At 58.9% G+C, this 16,439-nt stretch overlaps 1 protein-coding gene across 2 annotated transcripts in view; it reads left to right on the top strand.

Moving 5' to 3' along the window:
• Window positions 1–16,439, top strand: part of TAFA5 (TAFA chemokine like family member 5) — a 260,582-nt gene that overhangs the window by 84,581 nt on the left and 159,562 nt on the right. The window contains exon 1 of one of the 2 annotated variants that reach the window (XM_058568126.1): window positions 7,046–8,192. The exons of the other annotated variant lie outside the window; for it this stretch is intronic. Within the exon in view, the coding sequence (XP_058424109.1) occupies window positions 8,102–8,192 (91 nt within the window). The 5' untranslated portion in view covers window positions 7,046–8,101. Of the gene's footprint in view, window positions 1–7,045; window positions 8,193–16,439 lie in introns of those variants that run through there. 2 annotated transcript variants of the gene reach the window in all.

Below are 16,439 nucleotides of genomic sequence, written 5' to 3'. Positions count from 1 at the left end.
CCTGCTGCACTCTGGGCCTTTGCTCCCCTTCTCTCTGCCCAGATGATCTCCACTCTGCCCCACCTGTGCTCTGCCAATTGTGGATGTAACATGGTCTCCCCAGATTTGCCTGGCACAGTTCCTGTGGTCCAGGGCACTGCACTGGTTCTGCACGTCGCACAGTCAGGGGTGGTACTCCCATGTCCCCAAGCACCTGGGGCACGCGGTTGGGGGCTGTTTAAAGCAGGGTCTGCGGGGAAGCTCTGGGAGTCGAGGGGCAGTGAAGGGACCCCGGACTCCTGGAGGCTGGAGCACACCTGCACCTCCTGGAATCCGGGGAGGCCATGGCACGAGGGTGTGCGTGTGTGTGCGTGTCTCTGCGTGCATGGACCACAGTCTTCAGATGGGCGAGGTCTTTGGGGCTGAATCCCAGTCCATGCCTGCACGCTTCTGCTCTGTTCTAAGGTCCTTGGAAGAACATTCTCTGTACAGAGGGTCTGGGTTCCACCTTTCCCTGCGGTGGGTCTGGTTCTCTGCAGAAAGACTGGGGAAGTTTGATTCCTTTAGTATGACCCTGGGACTCCACCACTAGACATGCCCAGGCCAGGGGGACATGCAGCTCTGCCTGCCCCCCAGGCTTCTCCATCCTGCATTTCAAACCCAGCCTCTGCCCCCAACCTCAGGGGACCCTCACCCCAAAACTGGACTGTGTTTCCCCACCACAATCAGGCATCACCCACTGTGCCTGGCTACTTCCTGCCTCCACGGCTGGGTAGGTAGCCTTTCCTTGTTGACCCATTGCCATGAGACACCCCTGATGAGGTCTCCCCTACCCCCTCCCTGGGCCCCTGCTGACTCCACCTTATCCCCCTGCTTATCTTCCCTGGCACCTCCCTGGGGCTGCCCCCAGATCTCTTTTCTTCCCAACCTATACTGTCCCCCTGGGAGATCTCAGCTAGTGCCTTGGCCTCAAAACCCTCTCCAGAGGGCGACCTCCACAGATCTGCACCCCCAGATCTCTGCCCCCAGCTGCAGACCCACGGCGCCCAATCCATGTCCCCTAGGTACTAGTAGATGGCCCCAAACTTGGTGTGTCTGAAACCAAATTCCAGCACCAGCCCCCAACCCCAGCAGCTGGCTTCTCACAGGCCTGCCCTGCCACATCCAGGCCATCCGCAGATCTGTCTGGAACTGGCCTCAAGTCATCGCCCACGTCTGACCACTCTGTCTCCCCCACTGCATCCCTGGTCCCCTGGGTTATTGGTGGCCTGAGCAGCCTCCCTGCTTCCTCCCTAGTGACCGAAAGTCTGCTGTCCTTACGATACCCACTGTGGTCCCATTCGTGTCCAGAGACGCAGATGGCACCCATGGCTGTTCAGCTGTGGGCCAGGACTGCCTGCCCTGCGTGCCTCACCTCTGAGAGCCTCGCTATGGCCCCGACATCAGCAGGAAAGCCTGTAGGGCGAGGGCTGAGCCAGGATGCCCTGAGAGTGGCCCTTCCTCCCGCCTGCCCTGTCCCTGAGAACCCATCCCATCTCCCCCTGCCTCTCGGATGTGCTCTCCATGAACACAGGTAACCGGGTGATTTGTTTGACTCAATTCGGTCTGGGCACCTTTCTGTTCTGTGGCCTCTGGGGTGGCTTGTCTGGTAGTGAAGCTGGAGCCTCCCGAGGACACCAGGAGTGTGGGGGGACAATCAAGGCATCGAGGTGTCCTTGGTGAGCAGGACGGCCCCTCCTCCACAGAAAAGCCCAGCCCTCCTGTTGTGGTTGTGTGTATGAGGCTCCCGTGGAAACTCTGCTCTGAGTTTCGGAGGGTCAGGCCCTGCCTGCTCACTCCCTTGATTAACTGTTCTTATTGACATGGGGACTGGGTCTCATAAAGTGAAACGCAATGCACACTATTCCATCCGCAAAGGGTGGTGGTCACTTCCGGCAGAGTCCCACAGCCCTTGCTATGATCCCTCGTGAGGGTGAGGCCTGTAGCTCTGGGGGCCTGGGGCTGCCCCCCAGGTGCTCCTGACGACACCACCCTCCTGCCCTCTTCCTCCCCAGACCCAGGAAGAGGCGGAGCTACGGCCCTGTGCTCTGGTCCTTCCCAGGGCAGCTCTGGGCGCCACGGGCTACCCTGGATTTGCCCCACGTCCTGATCCCCAACTCGTCTCCCACGTGGCATCCTTGCCCGAGGCCTCCGGGGGGCTACCATCTGCTTGTCCAGCACACTCACCTGCAAATTGCTCCTCTCTGTGAGTCCCAGACTCAAGTCCTCTGCCCCCTAAGCTGCCTGCTAAGTCCCTACCTCCTGCATCTGCCTGTCTTCCTTCCTTCTAGGAGGTCACATTGATTCTCCTCCGCCTGGACGACATCTCCCCATCCACCAAGGCCGGCACTCGACCCCCATCTACCGTCATGGCCTTTGGATGTTAGGGAGGGTGTGTGCACACCTATGAAAAAATGGCTGTGGTAGGGCCAGCCCAGTGGCGTAGTGGTTAAATTTGTGCATTCTGTCTTGGTGGCCCGGGGTTCACAGGTTCGGATCCCAGGCACGGACCTTCGCACCACTCATCAAGCCACGCTGTGGCGGTGTCCCTACATGTAAAGTAGAGGAAAATGAGCCTGGATATTAGCCCAGGGCCAATCTTCCTCAGCAAAAAAAAAAAAAAAAAAGTGGCTATCTTTATTTTTGTATATGTATATATACAGCACTTCTTCATTCTCTTCAACTAGTGCAAACAACTACATCGTACATACGGACAGAACACAATTTATTTGCATTATTTTTATGACACTAGGTTTTCTCAAATCACAGACCATTATATGATGCACATGATAAATTCAAATAACCAATGAAGGTTCAAAATGAAAAGCAAGATTCTGTTTCCCTCTCCCCCACACCCGACCTTTCCCCAGGACAAAGCTGTTCACAGTGTGCTTTTCCCCCGTTCTGGTTCTTCCTGTATAATGTTTCTTTATCTGTTTCCATCTGACGTTGTGACTTCGAGGGCATACGCCAACTTTTTCGCCTTCATCCATCACCTCTGGTCAGTGCCTCGTCACACTCTGAGCAGTGGGACAGAAGAGGGCTACTGTCTCCTCTAACACTCACCTTCCTTTGTTTCATATAATTTAAAAAAATAATCAAGGTTTAAGAATTAACATTTATCTTTCTACTATACATAATTTTATGAGCTTTGTCTACATGTTGATTTTAAAACTTGGAAAGAAATGGCATTTCCAATATCATTCCATGAATGTTGTTCGTCACGGATATCAGATTTGTGACTAGAAATACGGAGAAAGAGATAGGACGTTTTGTCTTACAAGTTTCACCAGTTGAAGGAGATTCTTCCAAGTAGGAGTTCCTAATGCATTTTCATGCACAATCTCTATAACTTATTTCATTTTATAGAGTCACAGAAGCTAAATTATCCCATCTTCCCACGTCCCGTTTCTTGACCCCTTCCTCTGCTGGAGAGTCCCCTAGGTCAGCTTTTCCTATAGGGCCTGTGACCAGTAAACTAACCTTCAGAATGACCCTAAACAGTATACCATTGATAGTTTAACTGGGAAGAAAATTCCAAATGCAGTCTCTTTTCCCATGAGACCTTCAAGACCCTGTGCCCGTGTGTTCTAGAAGCTGTGTTGCTAATGAGCAGTCCAGTGTCAGCTGACTTCTGACTTCACAGAACATGTCTTATCTGTCAGTGGGGTTCTTTTTGCTCTGCAAGCTGTGAAGTTTCTTGCACTACCTGGTGGAGGTCTGTCCTTCAGATCCAGTCAGACCACGGCGGCCCCACAATCTGAGGACGTGTGTTCATTTATTTCATGATTTTCTCTTCTTTGGCACCTTTGTTTTTTCTCCTTTAGAATTTCTAATAAACGAGAGTTTGACACCCAGGATATACCCTCCATGTTTCAACTTTTCTCTGCCTGCCATCCCTCTCTCCGTTTGCTCTCTGTTCTGGGAACTTCTCTGACTTTATTTCCCACACTTAGTTTTAGTCATGCCCATTTTATTCCTCAGTTCATCCCGGAGAGCTTAAAATTGATCAGTCACATTGCTTTCCGAGATTTCCTTCTCATTCTCTCTTTTTCCTTTTTTTCATCATCTTTTACTGGTACTGCATTCTCCTAAATTTCTTTGGGAATGATGCTATTTAGAATTATTACTATTATTATTTTTACTTCTCCCTGAATCATTTCTGATTTCTGTCCCCTAAGGGTCAAGCGTAAAGTATACTTGTCCTGGGCCTTCCTTCTCTTCACACCACTGCCTTGCTGCAGACAGCCGGTGGTCCTGCTTGCCCGGTTCTCTCTGCAGAGTAGGAAAGGTTGAGTTGGGTGCAGGAACGGGTCAGTGTGGATCCCCTCTGCCCTGTGTAGCCAAGGGGCCTCTTGCTTGACTGGGAGAGATGACCGTAGGTTCTCTGGGAACAGGCACGTGTGTGGACAGATGGGTCTCCCTGGAAGTGGGCAGAGGGCAAGCAGGGTCCCTCGTTGGGCACTTGCCCCCAGGGATCGTCCTGCCTTAGACTTCCTGGCCCTGTCGTCTGCGGATGGCCGAAGATCTCAACTCTGCTCTGCTTCTCTCTCTGGCTCTCACTTTCTCATCAGAGCAGCCTTGTTTGTGCAGTTTGGTGAAGCCCACGGAACCCTTCTCAGAATAAAATAAAATACGTAAAGTTACTAAGAAAACCAGTTATGTCGAAATGCAGTTTTGTCAGATGTTGGAAAATCTATTTTGATATAGTAATATGTTTGCTTGTTTATTAAATCATTACATGAAAACGTCTGGTGGTGGGACACTGCTAATTTGAAGTAAGCGTGAACAGGAATGATATTCCAAGATGTCATCCACAAGAGCTGTACCATTGTATGAAGATTCCCGCGATTTCTGTTAGTGATAAAATCACAGTTACACCTAAACTGTTCCATGCTCAGTGAAGTTCATGTCAGATTTCAGTTAGAGACACAGTAAACAAAATGCACCTTTCCCCATCCAAGGTCCACACCTCCGGCACTGTGGGGGCCCACCCTGGGCAAATGATACCCCTGTCCTTGACACATTCCTTTGGCTCTGCCTGAGCTAACCTTGCCTGACGGCAGCTGTTTGGAAGGGGTGCGGAGGACAACCTGAGGTAGTGCTTTGGAAATACAGGTCTTCCACCCCGTGCCCATCTTGTGAGCACCTGGCCTGGGCCTCTTGCACGGGGCACACTGTTCACCGATTCTTGGGGCACCTGCCACACTTCCCCCCTTTTCATCTATTACCTCTTCAAGGGTACAAACAATGCCACATGCATTTACTAGTAGCAGATCTGGGTGTCGGAGGAGGATGCTCGGGTCCCCACAGTGCAGGGCCTCCCCTCCCACCTGTTGAAATAAATCCAGGCCACGCTTCTCTTCATGAGCTCTCACTTTCTTTTCTTTAATTCTCTTCACAGAAGGATCCCCCAAATGGTTAGCTTTTAAAAATTCCCCTGCTGAATTTAGAATACTTTTCAATTTTCAAAATTTCAGATAATATGCACCTGATTGGGGACACAGCGGATGTCAGAGGGCTTTGTTTCCTGATTGAGGTCCCCTGGGGTCCTGGATGTGCATGTGTAATGAGCACCCCGCTGACACTTAAGCCTTCTGAAGTGGAGAGGTCCACTCCAGGTGAGGGTGGAAGGCCCATGACCTTGGTGGAGGTCAGGCTCTGCCTAGAGGCAGGGCAGCTCCCTGAGTTCTTGCTGCAGGTGGGGCTTTCCTGGAAAATGCCTGGGGAGGGGGGTGGTATTGTCAGAAGAGCAGGACGAGGAGCTTCTGGAAATGGGGCTGAGAGACAGGACTGCAGGAGGGGAGAGAACGCCCTCCTCCACTCCAGGCAGCTCCTGAGCTGCTTGGACCCTGTGAGGCTGGGGCCACTCCTCCAGGTGAGGACTTGGACCAGACATTCTCATCTCATGTATGACATGGTGGGGTGGGGAGCTTGAGGGGTGATGCAGCCAGAGGTGTGGAATCGCCTCTCAGGTGGCCTTACCTCTGATGAGGGGCTGGAAACAGCAGAATCAGGCCAGGCAGACAGCAGGGAACTTGGCGCTAGTCCTGGCCTGCTCCTTGTTGCTGGATTTGGTGATGGTGTCCATGCCTCTGCAGGCCTCAGTTTCCCTAAATGCACACAGAGGGGCTTGGCCTATCTGACCTCTGAGAACCCTTCCAGGTCTGGCCTCTTTTCCCGCCTGGCACATAAATATCTGTGCAGGAAGGAAGCAGCCTTCATGTGACCCCCTGCACTGTGCCCTCCAGGCCTGCCTCCCACTCACAAGGACTCTCTGGGACTGGGTATCGGCCTTGTCCCCCACTCACCCACACAGGTGGGGGCAGAGGTTCAGGAGGAGGCTCCCACCCTGACCCCCTGTCCGGAGCTCTTTGCTGGGCATTTGGAATTGAATTTTAAATTCAACTCAGGCAAAAATGCCTTGAGGCCTACTACGTGGGGCTCTGGCCTCTGGGCAACTCGAACAGGACACAGATGCCCCTGCTCTGGGGCAGGGGCCTGAGACAAATACCTGCCCTTCCTAGAGGCGGGAGGGAGGCCACGACAGGAAGGAGCCCGTTGTTTCATCTGGAGCGGACCGCGGGCATGTACTGTGCGCCCACAGGCTAGGCTGCCCGGCAGCTGGCCTGGAGGAGGTCACTCACAATGGCACGGATGTGGCGCATGTGTGTTTCCAGGCAGAAGCGCTGTTTTCAGAACGCACCGTGGGTCAGCCCTGGGCAGTGGCGACACCTCGGCCGGATACCCCCGCCCCTCTGGGGGCAGTGGGGGGCGGGAGACTGGGTGCACTGGAGGCCGCGCGAGCCCCGCTCCCCCACCCGCGTGGCCGACTCTGCAGTGAAGCCCCTGCGCACCTAGGTGGAGCCCGACCCGCGGTTTTCGGTTGGACCAGCCCCGCCTGACCCGCCGGCGCACCAGGCGGGGGCGCTGCAGGATGGCAGGGGTCCCCCGGGTCCCCTCCGCGGCCCAGTGCGCATCAGCAGCTCGGCGGGCCGGGCGGAGCGCAGACGGCGGCGGGCACGGGCTGGAGTCCGAGCACCGCGCGGGCCTGGCCGCTTCCCCCTCTCGCCGCCTCCCCAAAAGGGGCCGAGCCGAGCGAGCGGGCGGGCGCGCGCCGCCTGGCCGGAGCAGCGGCGTCCCGCGGGCGGCGAGGCGCGCAGCGTCGCCGGCCCCACCTGTCGGCGCGGCCGCCACCGCCACCACCACCGCCGCCGGCACCGGCCCCGGCCCCGGAGCGCCAGCCAGCGCGGGCAGCCCGCGGAGACGCCGGCACGGGCCTCGTCTGGCCGCAGCGGCGGAGGCGCGGGCTCCGGTGAGCGCGGAGGCCGGCACCGTCCGGGGGGGCACCGGCCCGCCAGCCCCGGGCTGCGCAAGTTCGATCGCGGCGGGCTCGGCCCGGCCGCGCGGGCACCGGCGGCGGCGATGGTGCGGCAGCCCCGCGCCCGGCGCGCAGACCCGGCCCCGAGCCTGGCCCTCCGCGGCGGCGGCAGCGCGGCCCCCTGAGCCCCGGGCCGGAGCGAGCGCGAGCGGCGGCAGCGGAGGAGGAGGAGAGGAAGGCGACGCGGAGCAGCGGCGGGGAGGCGACAGGCAGCCGAGGGGCCGGGGCAGCGCAGGACCCCCTTGCGCCGCCGGGCCGTTGCGCAATCCGCGGCCCGCCGTCCGGGCCCTGCTGGCGGCGCGGCTCCGGGGGCGGCGGCGGGGCTGATTCATGGGGCCGCGGCGGCCGCCCCCCCGCGCCCGGGCCCCCGGCGCCCCGCAGCCCGCGATGGTGGCCGAGTGGCCGGAGCGGCGTCCGCCGCGGCCCGAGACTTTCTGCTAACCTCCCCGCCTCCGCCCGCCCCTTCCCCGGCGCCCCCCCCTCCCCGGCGCCCCCTCCCCCCCCCCGCGCGCTCCCCTCCCCCTGCCCAAAAAGACAGCTCGCCTCCCGGAGCGGCGCCTCCAGTCGCGGCGAGCGCGGCGGTGGCGGCGGATGGAGGGCGCGAGCGGGCGGCCGCGGCGCCTGCACCCGGTGGGGCGCTGATGCGGCGCCTGGACCTTCGCTGCGCGACTTCGGGGGCGTCGGCCGAGTTGGCACTCCGCGATGCAGCTCCTGAAGGCGCTTTGGGCACTCGCAGGGGCCGCGCTTTGCTGCTTCCTCGTCCTGGTGATCCACGCGCAGTTCCTGAAAGAAGGTAATTGTCCCTGGCGCGCGGACCGGTCCCCGGGCGCCGTCCCCCGCGCCCGCTCAGGCTTCCAGCACGTTCCGCCGCCGCCGTGCTCGGTCCGGGCTCGCCGAGCGCCACTGCAGGGCTGGACTGGCCGGCGGCGGACCCTTCCCAGCGCCCGGCCCCGGTGCGGAGCCCGCCGCTCCGTGCCCATCGGGGTTCACGGGCGGCCCGCGGGCCCGGGTGCGGCGCGGGATTCGGGGCGCGGAGGCCTCGATGCCTCTCGCGCCGCCTGGGAGCCCCGGCCCACGCCGAGGAGGCTGCCAGTGCCTGTCCCCTGCCCCGCACGGCTCGTTGGCAGCGGCGCCCGCTCTCTCTCCGCCGGCTCTCGGTAGATGGCACCAGCGCTCCACGCTGGCGGCCGGGCCAGGGCCGGGCCAGGGGCGGGCGCGGGGCCGGGAACGGGCGGGAGCCCAGGGCGAGGCCTGAGCGCCCGCACCCAGCTCCCCCCTGCCGCCTTCCAGGCCGAGTCTGGGACCCGCGGGCTCCCAAAGCAGGGACTTCGCGGCCGGAGCGCCCAGCCCGGCACCAAGTTCGGCCCCCTTGCTCTCCTCGTGCCTGCTAGAGCGCTGGGTTGGTGGATCCGGTTCCTGGGACTTGGTTGAGACGCGCATGTTGATGGTCGGACCTTTGCAGCTGAAGCGGTGTCTGGGACGGGGGAGCCGGTCACCAAGGGCCTCTGGGCGGGGCACACACGCTGGTGTGGTCGGTGAGCAGCTGAGTACCCCAGGCACTCCTGAAAACTTCCTGGCTCTGGGGTCTGGCTGTCCTGGAGAGCGACCTGGGAGCATCCTGGGCTCAGCCTGGCTGGCCCTCACCAAACAGCAGAGCGAGGCCCATGGTCGCACCCACTGCCTGTGGCCATCAGGTGCCCTTGCCCTCAGGCACCTTGCTGCCAGGGCCCTCTGGTGCTCCCCTGGCCAGCAGGGAACACCGAGTGCCGGAGGGAGCTGGTGTGGCCTGGTAACGCGGGCAGATCCTCACTAGCTCTGAGTTCCTACAAAGGAAGAGTCTGCAACATTCAGCTGCTTCCTGCCTAATTAATGAGCTGCTGGCTTCCTGGGGAAGCAGGTAGGCGTGGGAGGCCAGCCCCAGGCAGGGTCACCAGCTCCAGTGGCCTGGTGTGCAGTGTCCTCCCGTGATTTTGTGTCCCGGCTCTGAAGGAGAGGCGGCTGTCACAGGGTTTGCTGCAGCCTCAGCCTGCTGCTGAGGGCTCCATGAGTCCTTCCTGAAGTTGGAGGCCGACCCTCCCCCCACCGGCTTACTGTCCTGCTTTGGGACTGGCTGGTTCTGCAGTGGGTGGGTGGTCTCCTGGGGCTGGCAAGCCCCCAGAGGGCTGCTCTCAGCTGTCCTCTGCCAGGGTCCCCTGGGGCCCTCCAAATGGCTAGGGAGGCCCTGCGTGACTGGGCCTTGTTCTGGCTGTAAGTTCTTTGCCTTTCCCATGAATCTCTCCTTTTGGGGAGAATTTGTGTTTGAAAAGGAACGGATATGAAAGTTTCACGAAGGACGAAAGTGCGGGGCCCTGTGGGGCTTTTCCGTGGTGAGGGGGATTTCCCCTGATTTTAAAGCCGTGATTTAGTAAGAGGGTAAAGCCGATGGCTGCTCTGATACCATGTGTCCAAATGGTTCCCTTCCCTGCAGCCTGTGGGAACTGACCAGTCCTGTGTCCTCGGAGGGCACTGCCGTCCTCCTGAGGCCCCAAGTCCTAAGGGCAGTGTGTTTTGGTCAAGAGGAAAGAGTTTCTGTCTCTTGGATTTGAACAGGCTAGGTGCAGGGCAGGTCGATGTTTAAGTGAATAGTCGTGCTTATAGAGTGGAGCGTTTTTTGTGGATGGGTTATTGAGAGCCCTTCACGGAAGCCTCTGCATTTCCCTTGAAGTGGGCACACACGGGTCAGCGTTCTGGAGGACGGTGTAGGAATGGGAAGTTGGGTCATGGGCGGGGAGCAGGTGCACTCTGAAGGCTCAGTCTCCTCGGACAGCACTGGGGAGCATGGGTGTTTGCCTGCCAGCCTCCGGGGTTCTTGGAAGTCCTGTTTGTCCACCTGAATTGGCTGTATTTGCTCCGTGGGGGCTGGGCACCCTTTGCCCCATCTCTCTGGAAGGTCAGGCCTGGAGCTGCATCCCCGTCCTCTCTGAGCTGCCCCTTCCGGCCCCCCGGGAGGTCAGGAGCCCAGGCAGGCCTTGGGGAGGGAGGTGGGGCCGACCCTGGCTCAAGGGGAGAACCAGGGGCCGTTCCGGCCAGCAGGCTGCAGGCCCCGGTCCACTTTCTTCCAGTGTTGTGCTGGCCAGCGGGAGGGGGGGCACGAGACGGGCGGGCGGACAGTTGTGACTTGTTGTCTGCGGGTGAGTGGGAAAGAGCTGTTTAAATAGCCATTTCCATGAATCTGGTTTTTTCAGGGCTGAAGAATGGGGGACACAGGGAGCTGGTTTTCCACACTTCCCCTTTTGTGTGGAGATACAGGTCACCCTGTGGCTAATCCGTCCCCCTCTGGCCAGTCTGCCTTCCAGTGTTTGCAAAGATGAATAGGGCTGTGAACTGAGAGAGACGCGTATTGTGGTCCCTAATTGCAGCCTTGGTTGGTCCGGTCTTTGTAAGAACAGTCCTGTCGGCCGCGTCGGGCCTGGCCCAGCCAGCCGGAGGGCCAGGGAGAAAGACCCTGGGCATGGCCACGGCATGGGTGGGGGCCCACAGGAGCCTGAGTAGCACCTCCTCTGGCTGGGGATGCCCTGACCCTCCTCTGGAGGCGAAGCCCCTGTCTTTTGCAATGAACACAGTGTGCAAACGCTGTGTGTTTGTGAGCTATAGTCAAAGTGGGGGGCAAGGGCAGGGTTCTCGGGACCCTGACAATGTACGGCTGCGTAATTAGGGAGCAGGGCATCTGTGACCGTATGCTGGGGAATCCCTCCTTTCATCTCCTTCATTGTGTTTGGTCTCAGAATACGGAGTTGAGCAAACAGCTGGAATGATAAAAATGTCTCCACCTCCCTCTTCCAAAGACTTTCGGATATTTTTCTCCCAGTATCTCAATCACTCCACAGATTACAGCGCTGCACAGATTAGGGGCTTTCCTCTGGATGCTTAATGCACAGGAAGAATGAAGAAATGCTGCAAAGAAGCTGAGAGATGTGGACGCTGACCCCCAGCCGGGCCCGGCCACCTGGGGCTTTGGGACTAGAAGGAGGCACAGGCAGGCCAGGGCGTCACTGGGCCCGCTATCCTCTCTGAATTGAAGGGAGGACCCGGCGCTTTTTCCTGTGGATGTGGATTTGGGGTTTAAGTCTGTCTAAACCCTTTTGGTGGCAGGGGATTTCGAGAGATGGGGGAGCGTGCTCTTACAGCCTCTGTGGCAGGTTCCTGTGGAGAATCGGGAGATCAGCATGTGCGTCCAGGCGCCCTTGCTGTGGGCCGGCCTTGTTTCCAGAGGTCCTTTCTGAATTTGACAGCTGCTCCGAGGGCAGACTAGTGATGGGGTAAACAGGATTCAACTTTCATTTACTGAGTTTATTGAGTTATTCTGGAAACGGAGCGTAATTATGTGGACCCGTTGCTGGTGAGGGGCGCGCTTAATCTTGTACAGTCCCTTCATGGCCTTCTGTTAATTGTCGAGGCTTTGTGTGCTGATCATTAATCGCTGTGGTCGTCACAAGATCGGCAGCCGACGCAGAGCGTTAATATGTCTGTTATATCTGCCAGTTTATTTTTCCTAAGTGGACAGAGGACTGAGCACTGGCACACAGTTCCCTGGCACCCAGGAGTCCGTCAGAAATGTTTGTAGAATCAGAAAGTCACCCCAGTTATAACTTGTGCCCGTGTCCTGGAGGCACAGGTGGGAGGGGGCTAGCGTGCGGCCCACTGCGGGGTGGTGAGGGCTCAGTGGGCCCTGTGTGAGGTTTCCCAGAGTGGGGGCTTCCTGAGCCCCAGACTGCGCCCAGCCCCATTCTCAGAGACTGTGATAACAGAGGAGTGGGGGGACCAAACGCTTGGGGTGTGTGTGTCCAGGTGAAGAGAGGGTTCCAGAAGCCCTGTGTTCTAGACGCTCACGGCCCCTTGTGTCGGTAACCCCCACCCCAACTTCACCGCTGGGCTGCGGGGCTCCCAGCCTGGGCCTGGCCACTGCTTTCTCCCTGAGCTTCTGGGCTGCGTGGGGAGGGACCGACCACTGGGGTGCCTCCCCCAATCCCCAGCCGACTCTTTGAAAGGCCTGGTAAGTGTGAATGGCTGCCAGGAGGGGCAGGACTGAAAAGGCGTTAAAAATAACTGGCTCCTTTATCATCATTTACTATCTTTCTTGTGTGACAAAGAATCTAAATAAAACCCACACTAACGGTAATGGAAGTCTCATCCGGTGAGTGCCTGACAGCTGTGGAAGTTAGAACATGAAAGGACTCGTAATGGAGGCGACTCTTCAGAAGAGACAGGCTCACCAGCCCCTCACCAGCCTCGCGGGGCAGGGGACATCCATGATCCTGAGGTCCCCGAGGAGGCCGGGGCCCCGCCTGGGCCCGCGGAGCCTGTGTCTGGGGCCACGCTCAACATGCGTGCTCCGGACGGCCAGGACTTAGGCTGACTCCCCACTCGCATCACTGGAAGCTCATCTGTCCCCCACCTCACTTCCATCCCAAAAATGGCGTGTGAGAGCCGCACTGGGGACCAGTCTAGGTACCCACTTAGTGGTCAGCACATCAGAGTTTTTGCCCTTTTCTAGGGACATAGTGCTGTGCAGGGGGTACCAGGAGCAGAAGGGCAGTAGGCACCAGGTCCCCTCGCCTGGTGGAGTGCTGGATGTGGCCTGGAGAAGGCGGGGGCACGGTGTATCTCGGGCAGTGGTGTGCTCCTGAGTTTTTTTATGTGTGTGTGTACGCACACGTATGGTTGTATTAATTAAATACTCTCTCATGCTTCTATAGTTATATATGACCTACTCAGGCATATGAAATACATGAATGCATTGTGAACTTGATTTAAAATACGACGGCCGAACGAGGGAGCAGAGGGCCTGGGTGATGGTGCGCTGGGAGCGGGCAGAGGGAAGCCGCCCTTTATCTCCATAGTTACTTGTAAATATACACACGGAACATATGAAGTGTCTTGTAGTATGAGCATACGTAAAATCCACGCTGTAAGAAACGTGGTTATGTCTCCACGTGTGCCGTGCGGCTGCTGTCCACGCAACGTGAGTGGATCCGGGATTCCTCTGAGATGAACTTCAGTGACCCTGTCGTTGCTGGCCTGCCCCAGTGGGGACCAGCGTGCCCTCGTGGGAGTTCTTCCTTTAACCCAGACTCCATCTGTCAGTGGACCAGGCCTCTCTCAGGAGATGTGGCACAGCCAGCCCCCTCCTGTCTCTCACACACACACTCATGCATAGCTGTACACACACAGACACACATGCACACACATATGTGCTCACGTGGACATACACGCATGCACATGCCTGGGTGCCTGCAGCCAGGAGGAGGCGCAGAGTGAGGCCCCCACGTCCTGTTCTCTGACCCTGCTGTTGAGGCAGTTGTACCGGACACCACGCAGGGCTGGGCTTCTCCATAAGCTTCTGCTCACCCAGAGCAGCCACGTGCTGTCCTGTGGAAGGGCAGGCATAGCACGTGAAGCAAGCAAGGCCCAGTGAGGTCAAAGGACGGGCCCAGGTCACAGAGGTCAGCAGGACATATTCCAACACACAGTCTCATTTTTTCTTTTTTTCTGTGTGGGTCTCGAGGCAGTTCGGCAACATGGGAGCCGACCAGGCTCATTGCACACTCACCTCTCCTCACACATTCCAGATACCTGCCTTGCAGATCTTGTGCCTGGCTCCTGGTTCACACGTGTTTGTGCAAATGGCTTTTGGGATTAGGAAACCAGATTGCAATGTGATGTCAGTCAAGCCACTGGCAACTTCAGTCTCTTCCTCAGCAGGATGGAAACTATAATAGAAGCTGAAGCTTAGGGTGACCGTGGGGAGTACTTGACAGGTGGGCCTCTAGCCCTGTGCTGGGCACCTCGCAGCTGTGACTTTCTCTCAGGTAGGGGTTGAGGAGCCAACACACGGAGGCAGATGATCTCGCGGTTATGTCGGGCAGACTGGGTGGTGCTTGGGATGGTGGGGGCGGCCTCTGGGCGAACGGGGCAGACGCCCAACCCACACTTGCTTAGCAGAAGAGGACGTTAGCTGGTCTCCTCAGATGCAGCCGCCTCCAGGTGCTCACACCATCGTGTCTGGGTCCACCCCCCACGCCCTGACCCTCTGAGACCTGGCTGCCTTTTCCAGCTGACTCTCGGCCTGGGAGGCCTCACCTGTGGCTGCCAGCAGTTTCCGGGACTCTGGGTCCTGGCACCAGGGAGTCCAGGGGAAAGGGCAGGGCCCCTGTCCCTCCCTCCCCAGGGCTCTGACTGCTGGCCCATGCCCTCCCTGAAGGACTGACGGGCCCTCCAGGACCGACTCTGCAGAGAGAGGAACCCAGGACCAGCAGAAGGGGGAAGGGTAGCCGAGGGCGGGGGACAAACTGCTCTGGGACCTCGCCAGACCGAGGGTCGGAGCAAGTTCCTAGAGGAGTGGGCCAGGAAAGCTGGAAGCAGGCATGGCCTGGGGTAGCCAGGGGACCGCTGGGTGTTTGGAGGCCTGCTCTCCCGGTGGAGGCCCTGGTCTCTGAGTGGACCTGGTGAGACAGGTGTGGGGAAGCCGGAGTCCACCTGCTCCTTCTGGCTGTTACTTTGTTGCTGGGAGACGGCCAGTGCCAGTGTCAAAGCCGCGGATGCTGTGGACTAGGTGGCCCAGGGCTGCTGGCAGGGAGGGCGGTTCCGGGCTGTCTGCCCGAGCTGGGCACCGAGGGGGCTGGGAGGAGGGAGGACCTTGCTCTTGGCCCACCCTGTTGCCCAGCTGTGCCTGATGGAAGTGCGAGTCCAGCCCCCTCCTTCCAGGTGTGGGCGTGTGTTTGTGGGGCCGATGGGCTGGGCGCTGGAAGTGGGGCGCCTCTCTGGAGAGGGAGGAAGGGAGGAGGATGGCCGTCTCCCTAGGAAAGCTGGCTTCCCTGGATCATTCCGCTTCCCGCCTGTCCACACTGCCTGCAGGGTGATTCTGCCAGGGGCTGTCCGGCGCTGTCTAGACAAGCCCAGGGCAGGAGTAGGGCCCCATGGCTCGGTGTCCCTGCCATGTGGCGTCTTTGAGGCCGCCCGCCCAGCCTGCACAGTGCCCACGGCAATTGACAGGCCTCCCCCGAGCAGGTGACCCCTCTGTACAACGGTTTTGCAGCTGTGGCCCGGGCTGTGATGCACAGGGTACCCGGGGTGCACCTCCTCAGTTCTCACGGTCACCCCTCATGGGGCTGGTGGCCAGAGCTGATCGAAGGGATCCCCTCCCCTTCACGTGTTCATGGTAACGTGTGTTTATTGGTTTGATTTTCCGCTGCCTGGTGGCGTGTGCAAATTACTTTTTATTCTCTTCGCCTAATTCTCCTTAGCAGGAGGAGACTGGTTCTGCCAGGTGAGTGCACCGTGTAGATTGGCGGGTCTCCTTCCTCCCGAGTTTGATGCCACCTTTCGTGTAAAGACTGATGGGTGGTCCCTGTGGCTGAGGCGCCACGGGCACGCGGGTTCCTGAAGCGGGAGAGTCTACCAGGCAACTGGACTTGCCTCTCCAGCCGTCCGAGTGGGCGGGGGACCTGGACTGGCTGGTTCTCAGCCCCCCGCAGCACCTGTGCTTTGCAGTGAAAGGAAAAGCCGCCTTACTGGCCGCTCCGGGAAGAGCCATGTCCCGGGGATGCCCAGGTGTGGGCACAGGTGGGCGTCTGGGGGAACCTGCTCCAGCGCCGAGAAGCTGGCAGCCACCGGTTTCACCTTCACTGAGTTTTCTTGTGCCAAGCTGCATTGGTTCCTAACGAGGGCTCCTGTGGGGGTGGTCCCATGTGACTGTGACGGGGCGTCCTGAGAGCCAGCAGGCTGCCTGAGGTGGGGGCAGTGGAGGGAAATCTCTCCGGGAGGTGACTGATCTCGAGTGTGCCTTGGGGATCAGCATGCGCCTTAGGGTGAGGGGAGAGGGTCACCTGGCAGAGGGGAACCTGTGGGGCCTGAGCCCTTGGCCGGGGATCTTGGGGCAGAGATGAGCTTGGTGGGGTGACTGCAGGATGGCTCTCACCTGTCACCTCGTGTGGTTCTCGTCCCCCCTACAAGAAGGCTGTGGTTGTTTCATGACTTTGCCATTGAGGAAACTCTGGTACAA

This window comes from Diceros bicornis, chromosome 25 (genome assembly GCF_020826845.1).
Source record: "Diceros bicornis minor isolate mBicDic1 chromosome 25, mDicBic1.mat.cur, whole genome shotgun sequence".
Lineage (NCBI taxonomy): Eukaryota > Metazoa > Chordata > Mammalia > Perissodactyla > Rhinocerotidae > Diceros > Diceros bicornis.
This window is presented reverse-complemented; position numbering and strand designations above follow the sequence as displayed.